Source organism: Coccidioides posadasii, chromosome 1, assembly GCF_018416015.2.
Source record: "Coccidioides posadasii str. Silveira chromosome 1, complete sequence".
Classification (NCBI taxonomy): Eukaryota; Fungi; Ascomycota; class Eurotiomycetes; order Onygenales; family Onygenaceae; genus Coccidioides; species Coccidioides posadasii.
Genome location: NC_089407.1, coordinates 5,415,341 through 5,440,619, shown reverse-complemented (window position 1 = coordinate 5,440,619; position 25,279 = coordinate 5,415,341). Strand labels below are relative to the sequence as shown.

The following is a 25,279-nucleotide window of genomic DNA, read 5'->3' as shown; positions in this document are numbered from 1 at the left end:
TCCTCCCTGCAGCTGTTTCGTCTCACTGTTTACTGTTTGCTGTTCTTTGTTCACTCCTCTCCTCCCTTTCACCCTTCGCCGCCACCAAGGCGCGGATGTTGTTAGGTAATCCAACTACATGTAGCCCCTCGCTCACGTGACCCACATAGAATACGAAATCCCCCTTTAGGTAAGCTTATTACCGAGTTAAAAATGACCAGCATACGAGTCCTTCATTGGGCACCTGGACTTGCTGCCTCCGCAAAAACATCGGCCCGTTAACCACGTGACTTCCAGTCTTGGTGCAGGTGGGTGCTTGGAGGTTCTTCTTGGCCGTCAGAGGATCAGGGCAAGGAAAAAAGGATAACAAGACCACCACGGACCCGGCAACCACCACGACCGCTTCCCATCAACATTTTTTTTTTATCTCACAAGTCGGCGGCGCGTATCCAAGCTGGCCCCGTTGCCCTCCTACCTTGTCCAAACCCGTGCATAAATTTGTAATTTCTCTTCAGTTTGGCGTGCTTTGCCTTTCGTCGGTCTTTTTTTCTATTATTTTTTTTTAATTTCTTCCCTTTGGCGTGCCACCCGGGGTTTCGTTGTCGCGTGCGATCGACCGTTGTTTGGATGTTCGGCGACCTCAAAGAGTCCTAAGGGCGAGTCGATTATCTTTATCGCTTCAAGGCGGTTGCCTGAAAGTCTCTTTGCGAAGAGACATTGCTGACTTTGGGCGACAAGTAGGAATTCCTTCTAAATCATCTCGTTGCCATCTTCGAGTCTCACAAATTCGCCTACCTTCCAGCGCCCTCCCCCCGAGCCGCTTGTCAAACTTGTCCCGTAAACATTCAGGCAGGCATAACAGACAGTCGGCACCATCGGGTTGTCCAGGACAGCTGTCTCGTCGAGCTTCGCGACCGGTTTGCGATCCAGGTCTCGCCGGAAGTCAAATGGGACGGCGAGCCTGATACCCGAACCAATAATTCGACCGAGGGGTCTCCAAATAATACCTCTCCCTTTCTCAAGTTTGATATTCAAGGCGACAGGCGGCAGGAATCCTCGAATCACGAGGTGATCTGCCTCATCCAATGTCCAAACGAGGAGCGGAGATTCAAGGCTCCAAGGAAACAGGATTAGACACTATGTCTATGAATGCAGAAGCGCCGCAGCGGGCTACGGCCGCGCAGTTGGCGAAAAGAAAGTAAGTGTGTCTTCTGACTGATCGTGGAGCAGATTTGATGGTTTGCCCGCCATGTTTATATTTTGATCTCATGTTGTTTGTCCGCTGAAAACGGAGACTCCCGTGTCCTGCTCCGCTCTCATCAATCCACCTCCATTATACGAGTCTAGACAACGGGGGGAGGCAACATTCCGACCTATTGTCAAAGGATTTTCGATGACCCTTACCCTTTCCTTTGGTCCACGGCCGCTTTTGCCTTTCACGTCTCAGTTCTCAGTTATTTTTATTTTCCTCCTACTACCTGTTTCTCACTCTTTGTTACCATGTCTTACTCTATCACTCGATCCCTTTTGACATTCTTTTTGCCCCACAATTTCAATTTCCAATCTATTGCTTCCTGAGCTCTGTCTCATAGGGACGTCTTATCGAGACCGTTTCCCCGTCGGCATTATAGTCTGTCAAACCGCCTTTGCTGCTTACCTGACAACGCCAGACGCGGATAGGCTCCGTCCCAGTCACACCAGCCCCATTCTTTTCACTTTGCAGCGTCTGCGCTCTGCCCTACCGCCTATCTAGACGTTCCTTGCGGTCTCAGTAGGCGATACTTCACTCCACATTTTGCCTCTGTGAGAAGTTTGCTTTACTCGCATGACATCTATCCCTTTTCTCCTGGCTTTATATGTGATTGCTCAGCCTCTAACCAAGTCACAGAATCAAGCCATTAGGTCAACGACGAGGTCGCGTCGGATCGCCGAATATAGCTGCCTCGACCCAGCCGTCTCCTTTTAGCACTATCGATCCGAACATTGTCCCAAACTCGACACCTTCAGCCACAACAAACGGCTTTTCATTTCAATCCCAAAGCTTTTCACAGGGCAACTCCCAGAACACCCAACCCCAACCGTTCGGAGATCAGAATAGTTCTTTCTCATTTTTCGGCTCTCAAAGCAACTCTGCGCCGTCGTCGTTTAGCTTTTCAGCCTCAACTCCCAACCAGCAGATCACGAATCCGTTCAACAACACCTCTTCCAATCAAAATTCTAATTTCCAGGGATTCAAGGGAAATATGTTCAATATTCCCGCTACCACCGGTGAGGACGGTCAGTCGGGGACTAGTACTACCAGCGGTTTTGGAGTTAGCGGATTTGGTACCCAGCAGGGCCAGCCACCGTCATTCTTGTTTGGCGGCAATGGTCAGACCCCCAATCCACCCTTTGCAGCGTCAACCGCGGCCACTAGCAATATCTTCGGACAGCCGTCCGGTACTAGCATCTTTCCAACTTCTCAGCCGTTTGGAGCCACTCCGGCTACCCAAGGAAACAAACCCGCAGACCAGATGCAGATGTCACCAGATGGAAAACCTGCCTTAGGAGCCAGCAAGTCAAACATTTTTAATTTCTCCGCACCGGCGCAACCTGCGTTTACTTCGGCTACCACCACTACTCCCTCGTTTGCATTCGGTAGCCCGTTTACCCAGACTAGCACACCTACCACCTCAGCATCCAAAACTACCGATGCTCCAACATCTACTTGGAACTTTTCAGCACCAACCTCTGCCAGTACCTCCCTTTTCGGGAGCTCTACTAAACCAGATGATAGTTCCAAGACTATATCTTCGACAGAGTCTAATGGTATAAGCGCCCCAGCGGTTTTTAAGGGTGGTTCACTCTTCGGAAGTGCCACCAAACCGGACGAATCTGCTCTTGAAGCCGGGACACCCGCCGCGAGTAGTACTTCGGCTGTGTCGAGCACAACCCAGTCAATCTTCTCTACTCCATCTTTGGGATCAACCTCGACAACTAGCAACATTTTTGGCAATCTCAAGGAATCCAAAGACCAAACTGAGGAATCTAAGAAAGATGCTGCTCCTACGGAACCCCCGAAGTTCCAATTCGGCAATTCGCTCTTTGGAACTACCACTAAGGCGACCGAGACGGGACCTTTAACGCCATCATCTGCACCTGCATCGTCGGTGTTTTCTTCTACACCTGGAAAGCCTCTCTTTGGGGAGTCAAAGACTGAAACTTCTGCGCCCGAATCCTCATCCAGCCCAGCAACGGCATCGACTCTGGCAAGCTTTACTCCTTCTACTGCCGCACCAACACTGTTTTCCGCTTCCACCAATGGCAGCTCTTTGTCTTCTGGCGTCTCCCAGCCGGAACAGAGTGTTTCAACAACCACATCAGATAAAGACGTTGCCCCTACTTCTTCATTATTTGCCGCTTCGGCTCCCGCTCCCGGTAGCGCCTTATTTCCACAATCTACCACATCTAGCAACCTTTTCGGAATCTCAAGCAAAGACTCCGAACCTGCACCACCTACGCCCAGTGCATCCATCTTTGGAGCAAGCACTACAACCCCCTCTTCTAAAACCACCTTTGGAGCAGGTTTTTCGTGGGGCGGTCCCCGGCCATCAACAACTGAACCTAGCAAACCCCTGTTTACTTCTGACCAATCCAAACCTGATTCACAGCCTCCTCCCACAACCGTCGCTAAGGCATTTGAAAAGCCTGCCGCCGAGAAACCATCCTTGTTCAGCATTGAAAAGCCTGCAGAAAAGGCGTCTGGGCCCACTGACTCGATCTTCAAACCCGTCGATGCTGCACAACCTCCAGCGAGCGTTTCCAAGGCGCTCTTCCAACCTTCTACTCCTACTGGGCCAGCTCAGCCTCAGGCTATGAAGACGGTTGCCACAGATGCTGGTACCATGGTAGCAAAGCCCGCATATGCGGACTCCGGGATGCAAACGCAGTACGATGTGGAGTCAGAAGTTGCACAGCTGATGCCCCCCGAGGACGCGATACCATCTGAGCTTAGTGAAGGCGAAAAGAAGGACTGGATTAATAAATGGAGATTCCAGTATATTAACCAGAGTTTCAAGGAACAAATCGCTAGCATTGATGCTAGTTGCAACGATTTTGAACCTCTTATCGCCTATTATGTCATGCTTCGTCGGCAGATTGGATATCCCTGCTCTCTGGTCAGCCACTATCGTGCTGTACCATATGGTAGCAGACGAACATTCCCTGCCGGCGAGCCCATTCCACCTCAGGAGGAACAGCAAAGTAAAAAGAGAAAGGCTGTAGATGGGGAAGTTTCGAACGCAAAGCGTGGTAAACCTGAAGCCACCGAGCTATCTCCGTCCACGTCGCCAACAAAACGGAAGGTGAGGGATGAGAATGGGGCAGATGTTTGTTCAGGTCAAGTTGAAAAGTATACCAAGATGGACGAAGATTCAAACATTCCGGAAGTGAACGGTGAGAAATCGATAGAAGGCGACGAAGACCAAGGCGAAGCATCTGAAACCCTACGCATGTTCATCAGCTCCTACGTCGCTGCTCAAGGACGACAGCGATCTCCCCAACCTATTGATATTGAAGAGACCGGTGGAAAGGAGAAACTTTCCAAATTCACCTCCGATGGATTAGTTGGAGATTTATCCAAGGATACAGTTTCATCTGGAGTCTCTGCAGCGTCTCCGGGTGCCACCAACGGCCGTAGCTTATTTGACAGAGTTGAATTGGGACCTAACGGTCAACCGCGACGTCAGGTTGATGATAAAGCAGAAGGCAATAATGATTCAGTCACAGCCGAAAAGCCTGCTGACCCTATTGCATCTCTGTTCAGTGGGTCGAAGTTTGCATCTTCCTTCGATTCGCCAGGATCCGTTACTCCTCAGTTTTCGTTTGCTTCAGCTACTAACACTCGCACACCCTCCCCATCAAATCCAAAAATTGACGGAGAGACGCCCAAGGCCTCTCCACCCAGCTCAATCCTCGCGTCAAGCACATCAATCCCAAAATTCTCCTTTGGAGCAGTATCAGAAAGCGCCACGCCCAAGGCTGCACCTCCCAGCAATGGTGTTTCTACACCGAATCTCTCTACTCTTTTCGGCAGTTCTACCTCGAAGCCTCTTTTTCCCCCTATGTCTGCCGAACCCGAAAAACAAAGCAGTAGTGCAATGCTATCTCCCGCTCCGTTTTCTACCAACACATCCGTTGAGCCTAGCCGTTCGACCACTCCAGCAGTCTCGGATGAGGGAACGGGTGAGCCGACAGATGACACGGCAAATCTACCCCAGGTTGATTTCACAAAAGGTGGTGCGGGTGAGACAGATGAAGATGTCAAATTTGAAGTACGCGCCCGTGCTTTAAAGCTAGTACCAGGCTCCACATGGCAGCGTAAGGGCGTCGGCTTGCTTCGTGTTTTGAAGAACCGAGAAACTGGTCGTGCACGAATTCTGCTTCGGGCGGACCCAAGTGGCAACGTCATTCTCAATTCATCGTTGATTCCGCAGGTTGACTACCTTCAACGTGCAACCAGTGTTCAGTTCTTGGTGCCCACTGGCAAAGAAGCTGAACAATGGGCTCTGAAAGTTAAAGAGGCTACTAAAGCTTCAGAGCTGGCCGCAGTTATGGAGGAATGCAAGAAGAAGGATTAGATGACACGTTCAAACTGTCCCTTTCTTATCTCTTTTTTTTTGCTTATGGGTAACGGCTCTGATGAACCTTGTATGTGCTGCTTTTACTGGCTCTCGGTTACAGATCATGTTTTAATCCACGCGGAATGGAATAGGATACATTGTTGCGGTGCAATAGCTCCATGTTACTCCGCAATTTCTGATATGAAAATTGCCCTTGTTCTTCGACTGCGAAAAAATTGTCCTGCATTTGATTACTCTACCTTCCATTTTCTGTTTATGTTTCGATTCAAGTCCGACCTTTTGAAGATGTTTGTCCTTTTAGATTGGAGTACGGAGTGCTTTGGCTTTCTTTTACACAGTAGCATAGCCTTTGTTGTGACAGAGTTTTCAGCCCCTGCATCTTGTCCCGGATAGAATACTTGCAGATACCTTTCGACCCTTCAAATTGTTTTGAGGGCATGCCTGTGATCAGGTCTCTTGTTTGATATGAAGTGGGCAGAGGCTGCTTTCCGGTCTCGTTCTTATGTTGATTTGGATTGGGAGAAGGAAGCCTATGTATGTATGTACCCGATTGCAGACCGCCGTGATGGCGACTACAAAAGAAAACAATTTTTTTCTCGCTCCAGGGTTCGAACCCCCGATACATATGTCAACGACTTCTAGCGTACTTGCGTGTCGTGATTATGCTGTCCTCAAAGATACCTCAAAGGTATGTGCTGTACAAGCTGCCTATGACTTGACATCAGAGCTCAGCACACGTCTTGCAATCGATCCAGGGCAAATTGGAGACCAAATGGGCGTAAAAAGAATTTTTCTTTTTTTTTTTAGGAAACAATCAAGCCAAAAAGTCGCCCGGCCCGCCAATTAGGTGTACTCTCCCCGCCCCTCCTGACCCTCTCTTTGTTGCAACCAGATATCCAAGGCTGTACCACTACCTAGCGAAGGGGGCACCGGTGTGGTACACTCTAATATGGTAGCCATATATCTGCTGAAGTAGGGTTGCAGCTCCGAGCAAGCGCGGAATACCTAGCGTATTCCCGCTATGACTATCGGGGCCTCTATTTGTTATGAGGGCTGCCGTCCTGCCTGCGAATGGAGGAATGTCATGGAACTTATTGCACTAGAGTGTAGAAACCTTTAGGTACTCCAGTTTGGATTTTTGGACGAGCCAACGACGTTCCAAACTGCTCTAGGCAGTACTTGTACAGCTCCTCGCGGTTGGGTGAAGTTGCTTTCCTTGGTACATCCCCGGCAGGGAATAATCTATATTTTTGAAGGGGAAGTCCTTCCGGAAGACTGTCCATTAATTACAACGTTTATGTCCCAAATAAAGCTTACCTCACAAGAAAGTGCTGGGGTTCCAATCCCGCTATCAGCAAATCCACAGTTCCTTTTCCTATCCTTCCCAGAGGCAGTCAGGAGGCGAATCCTGCGGCATTTGCTCATCCCTCCGTCTGGAATTGTGCATCCCTGCCTCCCACCAAGGGTCGATGGAACGATCATGAGCTTGTTTCCAATTTTCTTATCGTGCAAGGCAATATACCTGGAAGCTGAGCGCGTTCTATACCAGGAGGCAGTTTTCTCGTCCTGCTCTTACCAGCATCAGAGGCCCATGCGCCGGTTTTTATAAGTATAAGCGCACCGATCGACAACTAACTAGTTATGACTTATGCGACAGTTCTTTTGCGATGGTATGGCCCATTGGCTTAACCGGAATTTTAACAAGTTTCTTCTTGAACGGTGCCCAAAATTAGAAAACCTTCAGTATAGAATCACTGGTGGCGACTTTCATCATCCTTGCTTCCATGACGACAGGCCTTATTGAGGTGCAGCGATTATATCGTACGTGGATTATAGCAGCTGTCTTTGCACTTTGCCTTCCCCCCAGCTACATCTCTCTACAAGGCTCAAGATTAACCTATAGTGCCTGTGTCACAAAAAGCCACCTGCTAATACCGAATTATCCTATCATCTGTTTGAAGGTACCAAAAGTGACACCTTGGCTCATGCACGAACCCAGTCCGGATAACAAATGCGTGCCTGTGTGTACTGTGCGCACATCCTGAGCATAAAACAGAGGTGAGGGTATGTCCTCTTTGATTATTTGACCTTGAAATCGACCGCTCCCTAGTATGGTTAGTGGATACATCCATAATTATATCGATGTTTTCAAGGTGTAGTTACGGACCGACGTGTCCTCGGACTAAGAGGATCAGCTTCATATTCTGAACATGCATACTAAAGGCGTTTAGACCACTTCGTCCCACAAAGTACATTCATCTCGATCTTAGGGCAGTAAACCTCTTGGTTCGCATGGGCATGGAAGATAAGGAGTAATTGCGTGATCGGTCCCCCAATGCAAGGCAACAGACCCAAGTCGGTCGACCTCATACATCTCTGCTCTTATTTTATTTTTCAGCTGCGGGAGGTCGTCATTGTAACAAGTGGCAGCACGGATCAACAATTCTCGTCCCGTTCTACAATCAATCTAAATGATTCCAGCAGCTCTGGGCGCAAAAGGGGCTAAACAATGTTTTGGTATCAGTCACGCATAACAGCAGTTAAGTTATTTATCTCTAGCAATGCTGGTGTAATCTCCATAGTGAAAGTTTTGATGAAGGTAAAACCATGCATTTTCATTGAACGGTCAAAGCCCGTGAAAATGCTCATTGAAAGGGAGGAACGACTATAGATGCATTCCACATAATCCTGCTATGAAAGACATGGTTTTTTTCCTTTCCCAACCCCGCAACACCAGAGTACACATCGATCATTTGTAGACGACATGCTTAAGCATCCTCGATAACGGAGGTCTGGAGACCCTTGGGATCCTTGACATTAACGGCCTGGACGTAGGAATACAGCTTCTCCTTGGCGCCCTCCTCGTCGTTACGCTTGCGGCTGATACGGACGCGCAGTCTGAATGGGACACCCTTGATACCCGCTTCCCAAACCTTCTTGTTGAGCTGGGGATCTAGGCGAACGTCTCTTGTGCCCTGTTTATGCAGTTGCAAAAAAAAAAAGCGACGGTGGTTAGCAAGCCATTGGCCACCGAACGAATAGAGAAGAAAAAGAGATAAACATAAATTCCACTTACCATAGCATTCTCAGCGAAGGCACGGATCTCCTTGATAGCTCTTGGGGCTCGCTTCTTGAAGGAGACGCCATGGACCTATTAACCCACAACAGAAAAGAAGAGAGAAACAAATTAGTCTTCCGTCCGAATGCCCAATTTTAATGCAGAGAAAGGATTTTGTGCTTTCATGACGTGCATATTCTGCAGGGCCTTAAGATGGACTTCATAAAACTAATTATTTTTTTTTTCCTTCGCTTCTTTTGTTCGTTTTCCTTCCACTTGCTGGTCCCCCGCAGAATCATCTCCATTATCCACCGCAGTGTGTAATGGAACGAGTCAAGGACGGAGACCAGATGGGCGGATGCAAACGGTTTTCAATGATTTTGTGAAGCTTCCTTCTATTCGGTTTTCCGTCCATGCTCGACCCTCGCAGTTTGCACATGCATGCTGAACACTTTTCCCAATTTGGATTTCTCTTTCTTGATCTGCCCTTCAGATAACATCCCGGGTTCAACGTACTCTCTTGTGAAGGTGGATGGTGTACTCGCGAGTAACAACATCGGCGATAGCGGAGCGGCCGCCCTTCTTTCCAGTTTTTGCGCTCGACATTGTCTGTGGAAAGAGGTACTTGTCAATACATTATTCAAACCGCAATGGAGAGAAAGCAGGCTGCACTGACTGGCTGTTTAAGAGATGTCCGTTGAGTTCTCTGGTCGTGCTCGGTTGTCGTCGTCAAATTTCCCGCTCGTCAAAAGTGGTTTTGATTTTTGATGGGATTTTGGTGGGACTCGCTTATTGATGACTCAGCACATCCTGTCACGTGATTTGGGGGGGGGTTCGTCGGAGATAATATCGGTTTAATTCCGTAGCGGTGTTTACTGATGGTATTCGAAACGAGGGACGGAGTGCTCGCTTATCAGGACAAGGGAACCTTGAATCAAGTTATTGATGGAAGCGTAGCCTTGTAGTTCGTAATTGTAGCTGTACATATATCTGTTCAAAACGCCCAAAAGCCTACTCCTCAAGCTTAACGTCTCCTTTGCTAATGTCAGGATAGACGTCAAATCTCCTCTGGTCGTAAATCGGAATGGATTTCCTCGTTTCATCGATGACTCCCTGGTCCAAATCTGCGTACAAGATATCTTCTGACTCAGCACCTTCAACTAGAATTTCTCCTCTCGGGTTTACGACCAAACTATGGCCCCAGGCATGGTATGTCGCGTTCATGTCCCGCGCTGGACTGCAGAGCGCAGAGTAGACCTCATTATCCAGCGCCCTTGCACGGCCCAAGAGAGACCAGTGCAACGGGCCGGTAGTCGTGTTGAAAGCGCCGGGGTACACAAGCAGGAAGCATCCCTTGCGCGCTGCAATCATCGCTGACTCGGGGAATCGGATATCATAGCATATAGCCAAGCCAACTTTCCCGTACTCTGGTAAATCGACAATGGTAATTTTATTTCCAGCGGAGAGCACCTCACTCTCTTTAAACTTTATTTTGCCAGGGATATCAATGTCGAAGAGATGTGTTTTGCGGTGGGTGGCGATCAGAGAGCCTGTTGGGGAAAACACCAGAGAGGTGTTGAAGTACTGTTTGGTTTCGGGGACATATTCCGGGATACTCCCGCCTACGAGGTAGGCCTTTGCCTCCGCGGCGATAGAGGATAATGTATGAAAAGACGGAGACTGCTCAGTTGTAGGCGGGGAAGGAAGAAGTGTCTCGGCGTAGTGTGGGAAGAACTGGGTGCCGTAGGGCGAGTTGAAGCACTCCGGCAAAACGATCAACGATGCGCCCGATCGTGCGGCCTCGAGAACCTTTGACCGTGCACGGGCCAGATTGACGGCTTTGTCGGAGCCTAGGCAGAGCAATTTTGTTAATAACTTGAGGGCAGCGCGACCGCTGAGAGCAAAGAAGAGGCATACCGGTGGCCAATTGCACCAGAGCAAGCTTCAGTGGTTTCTTGAGGATCGCCGCCATCATCGCTGCAGGTACTCCGTACAGTTCATACAATGGGTTACTATGACTGTTACCTCAGGGGGTTCAGTTATCGAATGTTAAAACCACTAAGTGGTCGAGTCGTTGACAAGATTGTTGGAAGTTAGCGGGGAATTCGGGCCCCTCGCGCTAGGTTGCGGAGAAGCCACGGAATGTTATTGTTATTTACTCTTTAACTACGTGACCGATGCTTTTGGATCGCAAAGGCTGGACATTGAAGATGCTTTGTATTCTTCGACAGCTGTTTGAATAGTCCCAATATAGATCCCACAACCATGCTGGAGACACATCTTGAATTGTGATTGCGAAAAGTAAATTGTTGTCACCATAATGCTACCCCCTAAAATCAACTTCTCTCGGAGAATCATACCTAGCCTGATAGGTTGAATCTGGCTATGGTCACATTGGTCCAACACTCTACTCCCGCTGTGAACCATCAATATGCAATGTCAACAGCCAAATTCTAAAAATGATGCAGGTCCTTTATTAGAGTGTATCAATACAACTGTGGAGCAACAGATTAAGCATGCGCAGCTAGCTACAGCGTACGCTGAAAAGACCATTCCGTTACGGAATGGCTTGCAAATTTTCAAGGGGAACAGGAAACACACAGCACCAATTTTCCAATCACCGGATCAACACAAAATTCTCTAGAGGTTAGGCCCTGAGTGGCGACTTCATTCATGATACCCACCATCTGAGAAATGGCAAGGAGCGCCGTTTCGCCCATTGCACTCATATCAGCTGGTCAGGTTGTCTCTAGGGTATGGAAGTTGAGTGACCCGGACGACCATGCTCTCGACAAAGACGCAGTGTGTCGTGCCAATGATCCTTCATCCACTTGTCTGGAGTTCTTCCATCAAGATTGGCTGTGATTCCAGGCTGAATCGCTTCCAGTTTCCGTGCCAACTCCTTATAAACCTGCCGCTGTATATCAGCACCCTCTCTCGTCAACAATAGATGCGGTGGGCTTTTGACCCTTCCATCGTTCAAGTACTGCCCGTGGGAATCCGCGCCCGCCGTTAACGCATGGATAACCGTTCGACTCCCGCATTCGGCAGAACGAGCGAGACAAGCCATGATAATATCACCAAGAAACATTTTCCGAAGCAGAGTTGAATGGCAAAATCCCGGATTCGAATAGTTGATTATCACCGGCGATCCTTCGTGATGCATTGCGTAGATCTCTCGGCATATCATGGCCACCATGAGCTTGCTAATATGATAGCGAGCTTGCATGCGAGCGGACCTTTTATCATTGAGCTGCTCAAACATCCTGCGGGATTGAGCCTCGGGGAAAGATGTGTGAAATATAGCTCCCGTACATACGATATTAAGGTGCGGACGAGTATGGAACTTTTGGGCTGTCTGTTTCATCTTGGGAAGTAATAACGCTGCCAGTAAGAAGGTGGAGATGACGTTAATTGTTACCGTCAGTTCATCTGCCTCCGCAATCTGGAATCTTGGTGTAGCGACGGCAGCATTTTCAACCACTGCATCCAACCGGTTGAGCTTCTTTGCCTATTTAGCAAATTCTTGGACTGATCTGTAGGAGCAAAGATCCAGCTCCCAAATCTCAACTACACCAATACGCCTTGTGCTCTTTTCAATGGACCTCTTGGCCTCTTTGGCAGTTTCAGGGTTATGAGCCGCGAGAATGAGCCTTCTGTGATTTACACCTGCACATGCTCCTTTCACGCGTTTGGACCGGCTCTTCATGCTGCCCAGGCGGCCTTGCCTACCGCCTTTGCATGGGCTTTTTTTTTTCTTTTTCTCGGCGTTTGTGCCAAGGATTTCTAGAAAGCTTTGGTACGGAGTAACTTACTGTCCACGTTCTCCCAAGCAAACGGGGGCCCGATGATCTAGCCAGTTAGGAGTAGGAGGTGGCGCACCACGATTGAGGGAGGAGGGAGCTTTATAGCGAGAGTATGCTTTGTGCTGCATAAATTCTAGGATATATCGTCTCAATGCGATAGGGAGACACGACTGATATACGTATGTCACACACTGTTGGGCGAGAATGTAGTCAGTTGACGGACGGGCGATTTTTGCTGAATGGACTGCCGTCTTAGAGGAAAGGAGTCCTCGCAAGGTGTGGCATGATGCAGGTGGATCACTTGTGCTCAACATCCCTGACCTTGTTGATCACAGGCGGCGAAGGGCTATAGTCTTTAGCGAGTTCGGCAAGAGCCGGGCCAAAAATGAACAACAAATGGTTCTATTTCTGGAGGCCAAAGAGATCAGAAATTGATCTGCAGCCTATACTCCTTTGTAAAGCAGACATTCGGCTATATTGCTGAATGAGGGCAGTTTGTATCGTGAAGGTAGTTAATTCTCACCCATGATTATGCAATCGGAACGTTATGGCGCCACTCACTGTGACAGGGCTGGCCTGTTAAGATGCCCGTGGTCAAGCAAAATTTAGAGGTGGCGGTTTGGCCGTTTTGGCGTGGATGATCATCTGGGTTCCGACATCACAGCAAGCCAACAAACACGTGGCTAAATGTGTATGTATGTGTGAAAGATTTTATAAAATTAAGTTTCAGTGTACTCTGTACAAGACACAATGCTTGAGAAGTGGATCAACGCGGGCAAAAAAATCAGACTTTGCATGGACACGCATACAAATTTAGTATATAACTGGCCTGTCGACGGAGCAGCACTTCTCCAGCCGGACTCCCATGTTCGATAGGCGTTGGCTGGCCGGCTGGGGGGGTTGTCTGGGACGAGTGCGTCGGTTTCTAACTTACATAACCACAGCGGGTACGGAGTAAGTAACTAACTAGTTGGCCACCCGTTCGACCTTGCTGCCGGCCACTTTTCTTATCAAAGAGAAAGAAAAAACACTGTCTCAGCCCAGGAATGAGTCTTGAATGTGGATACCACTTCGCCATGGGTTGAGAGCGGACAGATTGAAGGAAATTAACCGTAAACCAAGGAAACAACGTTTCATAATCATTTGACTGTTGAAATGGCGGTCTGATATAGTTACTCCGTACTCCTTAGATTATTTCGGGTCCCTGCGGTTGTTGAGATGCCTCCTTCTCGACGGCAAGTTGTATCGTCGTTGTCAGTCGAAGTTGCACGCGTTGAAAGATCGAGCAAAAGCGGCGCCCGATACCGGAGACACGGACGGCTTAGGTGATCGGCTAGTGGGTGGCACGGGACGCGTCTGCCGCTGTGATTGGGCGGGGCCCGCTGAAAAATCTTGAAGGCGATGACTCAGCCGGCGCCGTAGGGCTGAGCGGGCGACTCTGTTGAAAAGCCACAAGCCTGCGCCCCACAGCGGCTTTCACCGGCCCTTTTTGTCCCCTTCCGGGTCTAGAATTCATCGCATGATTTGCACCGCTTCGCATCTCGACCGGCCACGCATCTTGCGCCCTCGCGCACTCTCTTGCCGCGGAAATAAGAAATAATATATCTGACTGACTCTGCTTCGCGGGTGGCCCTGATCCTCCGGGCTTCTTCCTCTTCATCCACCATGTTCGAAGGCTTCTCCTTTCCCTCCCCGTCCTCCAGCGAGAGCCTCCGAGTGCCAAACGGCGACGATGACCCTTTTCTCCATTGTGAGAGCAACCTAGTCTCTCCCCTCTCCTCTCGATGCCCGTCTCCGCGACTCGGCTCTAGAGATTACTCCGCACGGATTTCCAAACGCTCTCGATCCCCTTTCCGCCTTGGCCCAGCGCCAACCTCTATCCCTCCCTCTTACATGGACCAACATCGCCTCTCGATTGGAACTTTGACCCGAAAACTAAATTCTCAAACGCTGGAGCACAACGACCCGAGCAGCGATAGCGATGATAGTCGTGGCTATCCGGTAACTCCTCGAAGTGTGTACCTGGAGCCCAGCGGCAGGGCAAGCCGCAGGCCGAGCATCGCGTTCATATCTCCTCAGTATGGCGACAGGCCCGACGGGTGCGCTCCCTCCTGTCTTGACACCTCGCCCATGTCCACTCCTCGTTCCTGCTTGGACCGTCGACCCTCTCACCCTGCCGCTTACACCTCCGCCCCGAACACATCCACACCCCGGCACGGCAGTATGGAGGCAGGCACGCACCGACAGTCGATAAGCGCGCTCCGATCACAGCGCGAGAAGCTATCCATCCTCCAGTGTGCTTCCACGTCCGTTGCAGACACCATCCGTCTCGCCCAAATACTAGACGAGGACGAATGCTTCCGCTGTTACGCGGACGGCTACCTCAACGACGGCCAACACCCCAGCTCCCTCCCGCCCTCACGAACACCCTCACGAAAACAGCCCCAGAAAAACGCCGATGCGCCAAAATCATCCAGCTGCTCAAAGCTCTCTGGCGCCCCTGCCGGGAAGTCGAAAGTTGACAAGTCTTACGCCTATAGTGACCGAAGAAGTGGAAGGGCCGCACCAAGTGGACTTCGAAGAAGAAGCCTGGTCCTAGCAGCCGTCACAGCCGTGCTTGAAGCTGAATCGGCCGCAAAGCATCAAAATTCTACAGTTGACTCTACAGTCGCAGATCTACCGCAACCATTGGAGACTGAGACTCGACGATCCTATTCCCAATCTGTGTTCACATAAGTTTGATTGAGCCGGACGGTTGATTTTCTCTCTTATATCTTTTCTTTTTCCTTTCTTTTCTTTTCTTTATTTTTCTATCATCATGCCATCCGTTTGTCTATACATATATTGTCTCATTTTACACCACTATACCCTCTTCCTTCACAGGGACTTGGGCGGACTTTTATCAGATTTCTCTAGTCTAGCAATTTTTGCCCTCTTTTCTTGTTGTCTCTCACATAGAATTTTTTTTTTTTTTTTTTTCTTTTTCTCCTTTTTCTCCGCCCTTCAATTCTGAGAGCAATACATACTCATTATACTCATTGTCATTTCCTACTTGCATTTTTTGGGGTGTTCATATTATGACTCGGCTTTGAGAACTTGATAGATACAGAGTCACAAATTATGGGATTATTTATGGTTGTAATCTGGGGTTACACCTGGTTACTTAGTAAAATTCATAGTTGAATTCTTCTCACTGCTTCCCTCTCTCTTTTTTTCCTTTTCTTTTTCTTTTTTCCTTTTTTTCGTTAACCGAGCAATGGGCATTATTTCATTCCTCAAAGCATATCCATCAGATTCAGCAAACAAAAGTGTGAAAATGAAGACAGTGATTGTAGTAACTGGGGGAAAACTCTGACAGGTTGCATTACTTATGATAACAAGTACAGGGTGTTTTAGAAATATTAAATTGTGCGACGTAAAGAACAGCGATGCATGGCCTTATTGCTGTTCAAGATTTTTCGGGGTCTTTGCGAATGTGTGAAGAACCGAATCCCTTGAATGAACATTAAAGCAAGGGGAATATTTAAAGACATACAGAGTACTCAAACACATAAGCCAAATGCTCACTAGTTAGGTGAACAAGGGTACATTGGAAGGGGGACAAGGCACTGAGAAGTTAGGGAGATTCACAAGGAAGACGAACTAAGGGAAGGAAACAAAAAAAAGAACAGCAGCTCTGCATTAACTCATTAAATAATATTCGAATTGTCCTGTGCGCACATGAACCTGAACTTTTGCTGCAGGCATGGCTGAAAGATCGTTTCACCTGCACACAAATATTAGCATAACAATCCTCCATGCTTCCCGGAATCCTGGAGACCACTTTACCAAAAAGGACACCTTCACCCATTCAGCAGTTAAACTAAGAGAGCCACAGAAACAGCAGCTATGGATCCAATCAATAAAAACATAACATATGCTATTGCCGCCTGTCGAGCCAAACGCTCCTCCTTCTCATGGAATCCGTCGATATTGCCATCTGACCAGCGTTGGATGAGGAAATCTGCCTGTCCTGATCCATACCCAATCAGCAGTAGAATGGTCCACCCGAGTGGGAATGCAAGAGTGCACCACAAAATGATCTTTCGGCCTAGGCGGCGTTGTTCAACTAAACCGCCACCAACCGCTCGCTTACGTATGGGATTAAGGCGTGGTGAATCCGGGAAAGCGTGATGATCGAAATGGCCTTCCGGGGGTAATGCTGATTCCTCGTCAAATGCATTGCGCGGCGGGCCAGTGAGAGGTTCAGGTCGCGTAGTTTCTTGACCACTGGCGTACACTTGTGGCTCCCATGTGGCCCTTGAAAGCCTCGAATTGGGACTTGGCTGGCAGAAATCCGCGAGGAGAGCCGGGTCCATTTGTTCCAAACGCTCCCTAAGTAGTTCGTCTGCGGTTGGTTGCCTTGCTGTTTGTCGAGTGCTGCTTCGACGAGTCATGGTGGGTGTCCGGAGAAGGATTGAGCGTGAAGAAAAAATGCGGGAACTGACTGTGCCCTGCCGTGGAATATGTCTCTCGAGGAGACCCGTAGAAGCAGGGCGAGGAGATGCATCTTGCGAGGTAGATTCTTGGATTGGGCTCGGGAGCGTATTGTTCAATGACTTTCGCTTTTGCCCCCCTCCGAGAACGCGATCGCGAGCTGACCGAATGGAATGATACAATGAACCTGGTGAATATTTGCTGCTCTCAGGTGCCGCAGGGAGAAGACGATCGGTCGAAAGAGAGCGGGAAGGTAAGTTGGGGTTTTCTCTCGTGAGGTCACCGTGACTCGGAAGCTGGATAGTGGTGTGGTAAGGACGGAAACATGGGTGGCAATCCAGGTTCACGGACAACGGGTGCGTGCTGATATTATCGTCAGTGCCTATTGTTGAAACTTTGGAAATGTTCAGGGAGCTAGCATCTGCAGAGTTATGGGGTCCTATGCTTCGAGAATCCCAGTGGAAGGCAGACGAAGACTGAGAAGAACGTTGTGCTGGGTCCTTTCCAATGACTTCAGAAAACCAATGCTGGAAAGAAGCTCTTGCACTCTCTGAGATGTTCGGGTTGCGTTGAAAATGTCCATAGCCACGGTGGGAAATGTATGTATTCTCTACGTTGTCATGGAAATTGGACTTACTATTGCCAACGGTGGTGAGACGACGTCCGTCATTTTCTGGCTCATCGCTCTGACCGGGCTGACAATGTAGCAACGGCGGAGTAGAACGGAAGGGATTTGTATGGGCTTCGCTAAGCGGTGACGGATGGTGATACTTGTTGGGAAAAGGAGTTGGAGACTTCGACGTCGAAGCGATGAGAGCTGGGATTGGTTTTCTAAACGCGTTGAGACGTGAGCCTTCAGAATTTCGGTAGTTAGTGTTAGGAAGCAAGACATATTGGCCAGTACTAGGGTCTTTGTGAAAGAAATGGGAATGACGCCTTGCATAAGCTGGAACTGTAACAGCATTAGTTCCGTGAGAAGTCGTAGGAATGCCAACCCTAGATGAACGCAGGGGTGACTTTTTATGTGTATTTGAGTTGGCAAGGTTACCAAAGCTTGAGTAATCTGCCAGACTGGTTTCTGTGTCCGCCTGGCCAAAGCCGTTGCCGACGCTGCTGGTGAACTGTTGGCTGCCAGCGACGGTCTCCCAGTCACGGTCAGCATCATCGACTTCCTCCTGAATTCCCTCACTAGCTAGGGTCTCGGCATGTTTATCCAAAGCTGTGTGCGTATATCTTCTGTTCCTCCCCAAACCACTCTCATTTCTCTTTGTCAATGAACGCGTTCCCAGTCCACCATGGAAAAAGGGATTACCAGGGCCTTGCTCTGAAAAGCGAGATGAGGAAACCGAGGACACTCTTAGTGGCGATGGGAAAATGGTCGATGAGCCCATGTGCTGGCTCAAGTGCTGAGTAGAGGAGCTTTGGCTACTCCCTGGCCCTAGATCGATAGGGTCCGATTCATCACAGTGACTGTCAGATCCCCGGAAGAGTCCCCGCTCAATTTCACGGGCAACAGAAGCAGACTGGTGAGATAAAAGTTTCATAATCGACTCCTCATTCTCGCGTTGGACTTCCTGGTTTGACTGAACGTGAGTAGGAGAACGAACCCGGTCTTGTGGATTTTCTTTACTCGTCGCCTTCACGCTGGAGCGAGAGATTGGTTTGAATGGAGAGAAGCGACGGGTGGATAACCATTTTCCAGGCGGGATTGGTCGTGAGAAGTTTGGGCTTGATGCCCCTGTTCCTTGCCGGCACTGGCTTGGAGGGACTAGCTCATGTGTACTGCCCTGAGGATGGTTTGGCGGGATTGGAGCTTGCATCCTCGGACAGTCAACGCTTTTCTCGCATTGATACGCATGCTCATGCCGGTCTTTTCCGTCATCGGAGTCATTCCGGACGGGATTGGAAGTCAGTCCTTCGGCCGGTCCAGCATAGTTCTTGGTATCGGCTTGAAGCTCGCGGGAGCGCTGGAGTCTAGAGAAGCGTGCGTTTTTTAGTCGCGTATCAAACATAGTAAGTCGACTCTTGATGATATTGTCAATAGTGGTTGATTTGTCGACTCGACCGCGGATACCATTGAGGCTCGGCTGGTACTGATTGAAGGACGTACCCAACACGGGACTGGCAGACTTGCGTGGTGGGGTGTGGGGAGAAGTACTTGTTTGCATTTGCTCAAGGCGAGAGCCTGGCCGGTGCTTGATGAGTTTAATGGGCTTTCGTTGACGATCTGCGCGCTTCGCTGTTCTTAGAGGTGAGTCGGTTGAAACATGCCGGGCAAGCACGCATTTACGTGATCCGAAATCGGTCCTAAGTTGGATGGCCGCCTGTTCCCTCCTTTCCTCGTTGCTAAGGGACGGCGAGGACTGATTTTGGGAGGCATCCCTTGGGGGTGTAGTTAAAGCCCTGTTCCCTCCATCGTGAAGTCGTGATGTTATGGAGGAGTGGGCCGTCTCGAGGTCGTCAAACAAGGTGCGAGATGGAGTCCTCTGCCCTCGTCCGTCCAGAGACTGCGACCGAGAGCGGGACTGAGTTCTAGGCCGGTAAGGAGAGATCATCTTTTCTAACCCAGTTAATTCGGGTTCGATATTCATGGTGGAAGAATGGGATTGAGACGATTGCCACTTCTGAGGACTAAGGATCTCAAAGGAGACTCCACGATGATGGAGCGTCCTGGGAAAATGAGGTGATGATGGAGAAATTTCAGAAGCAGGTGTGGAATGACGAAATATCCTGGCAGGAATCTGCCGAATATGTTTACAGAACGCGTTCTGACGCGATTGGTTAACATAACAAAGACGATAGAAAAGGGGAGAAAGCAAAACCAGGGACGGGGAATACTCACTCACCAGTTTGTTGATTTGAGAACTTGGGCGCGTTGCGTCTAAGTTAGAAACAGGTCTCTGAGCATGATATTCAGGAGATGCTTTTGCGTGAACAACGAATTCCTCAGTGACGCTCGTGGGGGCGGGGGTTGCTAAATAATCAGTGGAATAGACGTTGGCCAGCCTTGGGTAGTGGTATTCGCCGGCTGGCTGCGCTGGCGAAGGCGGAGAGTCGGAGGATCCAGAATATGCTGAGGGCGAGGGTGGAGTAGGAGGAGGTGAAGGAGGAGCTTGGGATGTGCAGTTGGTATTGAGATTAAGAGCTTTCGGCTTTCGTTTCAAACTTCTTGCTGGCGGTTGCGCCGTCAGATTCGGGCGAGAGTGCGAGAGAGATTCACGGTATCGATGAAGGGAGAGGTTCCCTGGCACTATCTTTCCGGGCTCAACGAGCTGTAAGGAAACAAAAACTGGAGGATTAGGGCTGAGTGGAGGAGAATGAGAAGGGATTTTTGCGGCTTGTGAGGTGAAACGAGGGCGGAGGGGAGGAGGAACGAGGTTGTCGCTTGGAGAAGAGAGACTTGGGGTCGACGCAACAGATGGAGGAAAAGACCTCTCTGCTCGCACTGCAAAGCACGAGTCCCAGTCCTCCAGGTAGACCCCCATTCTCTTTCTCCCCGATTCCGCACTCAACATTTTGTCCCAATATCAAAATAAAATGCAGCAGTTCTATACACCAGCCCCTACCAAACCGCACCTCCTGGCCCTTGAAGCCTTTTATAATCTAGGATATTTTTTTGTGAAACCAGTAAGTCTCGGTGCAGCGATTTCCTTATTTTTCCTGAAGTCTTGTTATAAGCGGGCGTGCGAAGGTGTCCATATAAATCTGGGGAAACAAGGAATCCTCGAGAACAGATGATCTTAAGGCCCGGAGAAGTAGCATAGAGTTCAACGAATGAAAAGGCAGTCCACTCCATTCCACGAAAGGTTCGAAAAATCAACTCTATCCGTCATAAACTGACGATGGCAAGAATCGTGTTTTAACTTCCACAAACGGTGTCTAAACCGGAAAACGAAGGGAATGAAGTGAAATGCGATCGACGATAAAAACTGTGAAATGCCAATACAAGCGCCTCTAGCAGGAGCCAGCCACTGCTATCTTTCGCGCCTCTCGATGGGGCCACTGGAGTATTAAAGGAGGAATGAATAACTCTCGCATAATGATAACCTTCACTCTTTCTTTTCTCAATAAAAGGGGCAGGATCATATACAGAAATGCTGTCAAGACAAGAAAATCTTGATTCACATGGAAGAAGAACATCAAAGAAGCAATACCTGCAGGACGATCAAGGTTGACCAATCCGACAGAGGGCAGCTCAACGTCCCTCTATTCGGCATGAGTGCAGGAGTGTACACCATTACGGAGCATCGAATAATCAAGGTTAAAGCACCAGCCATTCTAAGCTTAAGATCTCAGGCATCTTTCGCCGTGAGAGAAAAAGGCAAAAAAAAAAAAAAAAAAAGGTAATTTCGCTGTGGATGCCTCCAAGGATAAAAATTCTTTCTCTTCCATGTCATGCCAGGCAGGCACCATGCGCAATGACTGGAGGACAGAGGATCAAGGTTATTTCGCCCGCGGAGGCCGTCGTCACAAGATGCAGAGAAGAAGCAGAGGGCAAGCCAGCTGGGTTGATCGTGTGGGTTCAAGTGTGGTCGCCAGGCGGGCCCGCCAATGACAGTCCGCAGCGACACCCTCCACGACGGTCGCCGAATCAACCCTGGCACGCAGGTTCCAAACCTCGTCAGCCAGTGACTGTGCAGAAGTCGCTAACCACCGCTCTCGGCTGAAGAGAAGCGCAACTGCGAGACCCGGATCCGGGCGAGCGTGGCGGTATGGGGAAGATATCACCGTGGGATTCTCAGGTCCAATAAAGCCACTTCTGCTGCAAGGAACCGGAGTCTGTGGAGAGTGCGCCGGTCTTCGGATCGATACACCGTGTTTCCCTTGAGAGAGGGGCCTTGACCACTTCTTCCGGGTCTGGGCCTGAACTATCCGGCTGCAGTGTTGTTCAGCTCCCTTATTCGTCTCTGGGGGGGTTTCCCGGCTTGCGGCTCTTTCGGTCGCCTGAAGGACCATCCGAAGAGCACCACTTTGGGCAGCGAAGTAGGCGTGACGCATCCCTGACATATAAAATCACACGGCTGGGAGGTTTGACCAACATCGATTTCAGTCCCTTCGAGCATTCGACGTGATGCAGTTTCTTCAGAGGTTGCCTGTGTATGCATGTACGGTGTACCGGAGGACACACATTAACTAGTTAGTTAGTTGGTTCCGGGGATGTATTTTAACACTCGCACGCAGCGGAAGAATTGCTGCAAACACACAGCCACAAATTCTACCCCACGGGGTTTGACTACAAAGGTGTTTTTGAACTCTTCATAAGCATGTGATTCTCCTAATCTGCAGAGAAATTATCATATGAAAATATGCAAGGTGTGGTGTTTCGCAGGGTCATCACCGTGGCTGTTGTCGTCGAATAAATCGTTGTCCTGCGTGATAAAGAAGGCTGAGTAGTTATTGCTGCAGTCCCAAATCAAATCCTATGTTATCCGCGTGAATACCTTGAGGGGAGAGGGAGGTCGGTCACGTAAATCGGAGAAATGGGGCCTTGACCCAACAGCAGAGTGGGCTTCCTCCATGTGACGGATGTTGAGAATCAAGACAACTGCAGCAAGCCCTGGTTGGCTGTGTGGAGAACATCAGATTGCAGAGTTCACTGCCTCTCAGCGCGCTTTGGCCCCTCCCAGCCGCAACGATTCAAACCTGTGGGAGAGAAGTCAATCGACTGACCGTCAATGACCTTAAACAAGGTCTCCCCTTCGAAGTGAAAAGTACTTGATGGATGTTGGATGAAGCTTGCGCTGAGCAATGTAGTATATACACATGGACTAACTTGCAACCACAGCCAACTGCCTAAGTCCCCCAAAGATCGATAATTAATGGGGACATGGCGGTTAGCCATCAGCCGTCTTGTCACTAGTTCCCCTTTCAACATGGCACCTCGGGCCGACACCAACCAAAGTTGTCCACCAGTGCAAGGCTCGTAGTGAGATTGCCGCCATCTTCAAGTCAGATGCCACAAATAAAAAGCGTGTAGCTCACTGAGCGCATTCAGATATCTAGTCCCATTGTCTATGTCACAACGTACCAGCAACATTAATCTTGCCACTTTTGTTGAAGTGAATTCCCTTGGTTAAGACCTTGCTCTAAGGAGAGGGTGGGAAAAAAAAGAAAAAAAGAATAACAGAACTATGCATAAATTCATCTTGGTATGGCATTTCTTGCCGCCAAAGCTCCTCACCTGGTCCAAAACCATCACTTCTCTCCGTAGCTTTGCGGCGTTTTGAATCTGCCTCGTTCACTTCCGATTTGGGTCTCATGCGAATATGGCCACATCTCTACGATCTGCTCAGCGATAGCTGCGTAGCCCTCTGGTTTTGGGTGGAAAAGCCTTGCATCTTTGGGGCCAAAGGGATCCCGTCCTCCCCGTGTGCGGATCTTTCCAGCAGCGGGCTCCAAATTTGGATAATTGGCGTGAGTAACGGCAATCGCACAGAGAGCCAATATGCCCAATCACCACTCTCGACGATTTCATTCTCCACACAGGTTCTCGAGTCAACGACGCCAATGTTCGTCGTCCGAAAGGATGTATCGTAGAACCATGTATCCTGGTCCATTAGCCCCTTTCCCGGCTCACAAAAACGATGGCCTTGAAATTTTGGGTCCCAGTTGACCCATATAACTCTCCCGTCCTTACGCTCCCTTATGATTTGACTTATTATGTCGTTAAGGGTTTGGGATATGTCGTTCAAGTATCGTCGTACTTCGACGGTCAGTTTTGGCCGGTATCCAAACCAATAGCCAAAGCTGCTATTATTACATTCGTCGGTAAATTCTTCATCAAAGAATTTGCCATATCCGGTCACAAAGATTCTGAATGACTCTGCAGGGTTTTTCTCCAGGATCGCGTCCAAAACCATGTTGTAGGTCTCCTTAAATTCTCCACCCATGATTTTCGTCCTCGTGGCTTTCGTGGTTTTCGCACAGTCTGGAGAGGCCGGCCCGTAAAATCGATATAAACAGGCGTTGAGAAGATCGAAAAATCCGACATCGTTGCCACCGACGGATAATGTCACGAAATCAGCGTCCTCCATCGCGATGATTTGATCCCAAATCTCCCGCCTTTTGCTCGAGCCGCTGGGGGCAGCTTTACCCCAGTTTTTCTTCATGACAGTCCCTGAACAAGCGAGAAACTGCATTGTATGACCAGAGTCTCTGAGTATGGCGGAATTATTCAGCTGGGCAGGATAGCTATCGCTATACCGCCAACAGCCCCTGTCGAGCAGCTTTCCTGCGCCTACACCAGAAGCATACGAATCGCCCAACGATGCGAACCTTTTGATTGCAATCGCAATATTTGTCTCGGGGCCGAGGTGGCCAACAGCAGTGGCGCTGTTATCGTGGGAATCCAAGGCGACTCTCGCAACAATGAAAGCTAGTGAGTAGACTATGCTGTAAAGATGATGTGCAACTAGCATGCTTTGGAGAAACATCTTTATGCTCAGTGGGATGAATTAAAATGCAAAAAGCAAACCATTAAAGTGCTGCGGTGACAAACTATGAGCGATGTTCATTGTCATTTTGGAGGATGTTGTTCTTGTTACTCCGCAGTCCATGAGAATAAATTATGCGGAGTGGCTATCTCTGGATGAAAATAAAATCAAAAAACTAGAATAATAAGGAGAAAAAGAAAAGAAGGAGGAGGAGGAGGAGGAGGAGGAGGATGAAAACAGAAGAAGCGGTTTTGACGGCGAAGGGCCACCGAGATCCTTCCTCGATACGCATGTTTTTGCGCGCAAGCTTATTCCACGGCTGTTTGCTGGGAAGTGGCATCCTTTGCACACGCTGAACGAGAGCCTGCATGATGATATGCGCCTCAATTTTGAATGCTTGAGGCGCTTTGAACTCTTGACAAACGTATAAACAAAGCAACCAGATATTGGAGAAGTAGCTGCGAAATAGTGTATCTAAGACCAGCTTGGGATTCCTGACTGCGACACGGCACGGGTATTCTTTACCAGAAATATCAGGAACCGAGCGGATATCTTAGATATTCACAGCGCGCTCGAGACGGAGCCTGAGAACGATAACATAACGAGCCATGGCAACTCCTTCGCTTGGCCATGCACACAGCAATGAAGCACCGAGAGTTGTTAGCAGAAGTCTGTCCGTCAACATGGTACCTGCATCAGTCAATTTTGTCTGGAAAGATTACGCTGGCACAGTTCACCGGATCCTTTTGTTTTGCCATGGTATTGATTCGAAGATGATGCTTATCACCAGCGGGCCAAGATGTCGCGGTGCGAAAAATTGCCCTAAACACGCCGAAAACACGTTAACTTCGCCCCGATATCTTGCCCTGAGTGCAGCCAACCTAAAACAACAAAATATGTACTCGC

General features: G+C 49.2%; 8 protein-coding genes across 8 annotated transcripts; 2 read left to right on the top strand and 6 right to left on the bottom strand.

Moving 5' to 3' along the window:
- Positions 1-1,064: 1,064 nt before the first annotated feature.
- On the top strand, positions 1,065-6,203 carry D8B26_001562 (uncharacterized protein; the record flags this gene model as incomplete). The annotated part of the gene is made up of 2 exons (XM_003065553.2): positions 1,065-1,177; positions 1,868-6,203. 2 exons carry the CDS (start codon positions 1,065-1,067, stop codon positions 5,595-5,597), a joined length of 3,843 nt encoding a protein of 1,280 aa, XP_003065599.2. The 3' UTR covers positions 5,598-6,203.
- A 1,892-nt stretch (positions 6,204-8,095) lies between these two features.
- On the bottom strand, positions 8,096-9,405 carry RPL31 (60S ribosomal protein eL31). The gene is made up of 4 exons (XM_003065552.2): positions 9,335-9,405; positions 9,175-9,267; positions 8,677-8,751; positions 8,096-8,575 (listed from the first exon to the last, which is right to left on the bottom strand). The coding sequence occupies exons 2-4, from the start codon at positions 9,262-9,264 to the stop codon at positions 8,369-8,371; spliced, it is 372 nt and encodes a 123-aa protein (XP_003065598.2). The 5' UTR covers positions 9,265-9,267; positions 9,335-9,405; the 3' UTR covers positions 8,096-8,368.
- Positions 9,406-9,604: 199 nt separating this feature from the next.
- On the bottom strand, positions 9,605-10,665 carry D8B26_001560 (uncharacterized protein). The gene is made up of 2 exons (XM_003065551.2): positions 10,576-10,665; positions 9,605-10,508 (listed from the first exon to the last, which is right to left on the bottom strand). Exons 1-2 carry the CDS (start codon positions 10,631-10,633, stop codon positions 9,670-9,672), a joined length of 897 nt encoding a protein of 298 aa, XP_003065597.1. The 5' UTR covers positions 10,634-10,665; the 3' UTR covers positions 9,605-9,669.
- Positions 10,666-11,252: 587 nt separating this feature from the next.
- D8B26_001559 (uncharacterized protein) lies at positions 11,253-12,367 on the bottom strand (the record flags this gene model as incomplete). The annotated part of the gene is made up of 2 exons (XM_003065550.2): positions 11,253-12,169; positions 12,233-12,367. 2 exons carry the CDS (start codon positions 12,365-12,367, stop codon positions 11,408-11,410), a joined length of 897 nt encoding a protein of 298 aa, XP_003065596.2. The 3' UTR covers positions 11,253-11,407.
- A 1,762-nt stretch (positions 12,368-14,129) lies between these two features.
- Positions 14,130-15,380, top strand: D8B26_001558 (uncharacterized protein; the record flags this gene model as incomplete). Its single annotated transcript, XM_066123572.1, has 2 exons — positions 14,130-15,188; positions 15,348-15,380. The coding sequence occupies 2 exons, from the start codon at positions 14,130-14,132 to the stop codon at positions 15,378-15,380; spliced, it is 1,092 nt and encodes a 363-aa protein (XP_065979646.1).
- Positions 15,381-16,321: 941 nt separating this feature from the next.
- On the bottom strand, positions 16,322-20,455 carry D8B26_001557 (uncharacterized protein; the record flags this gene model as incomplete). Its single annotated transcript, XM_003065548.2, has 2 exons — positions 16,322-19,708; positions 19,787-20,455. The coding sequence occupies 2 exons, from the start codon at positions 20,453-20,455 to the stop codon at positions 16,322-16,324; spliced, it is 4,056 nt and encodes a 1,351-aa protein (XP_003065594.2).
- Positions 20,456-21,407: 952 nt separating this feature from the next.
- On the bottom strand, positions 21,408-21,947 carry D8B26_001556 (uncharacterized protein; the record flags this gene model as incomplete). The annotated part of the gene is made up of 1 exon (XM_066123571.1): positions 21,408-21,947. One exon carries the CDS (start codon positions 21,945-21,947, stop codon positions 21,408-21,410), a length of 540 nt encoding a protein of 179 aa, XP_065979645.1.
- Positions 21,948-23,218: 1,271 nt separating this feature from the next.
- D8B26_001555 (uncharacterized protein) lies at positions 23,219-24,460 on the bottom strand (the record flags this gene model as incomplete). The annotated part of the gene is made up of 2 exons (XM_066123570.1): positions 23,219-24,327; positions 24,415-24,460. 2 exons carry the CDS (start codon positions 24,458-24,460, stop codon positions 23,219-23,221), a joined length of 1,155 nt encoding a protein of 384 aa, XP_065979644.1.
- Positions 24,461-25,279: the final 819 nt, after the last annotated feature.

Coding starts and splice junctions, on each gene's coding strand:
- RPL31 (XM_003065552.2), bottom strand. CDS start 9,264: ATGTCGAGCGCAAAAACTGGAAAGAAGGGCGGCCGCTCCGCTATCGCC. Junction 8,752..9,174: donor CCATCCACCTTCACAAGAGA/GTACGTTGAACC, acceptor GTGGGTTAATAG/GTCCATGGCGTCTCCTTCAA. Junction 8,576..8,676: donor CCTTCGCTGAGAATGCTATG/GTAAGTGGAATT, acceptor CTGCATAAACAG/GGCACAAGAGACGTTCGCCT.
- D8B26_001560 (XM_003065551.2), bottom strand. CDS start 10,633: ATGATGGCGGCGATCCTCAAGAAACCACTGAAGCTTGCTCTGGTGCAA. Junction 10,509..10,575: donor TCTGGTGCAATTGGCCACCG/GTATGCCTCTTC, acceptor TGCTCTGCCTAG/GCTCCGACAAAGCCGTCAAT.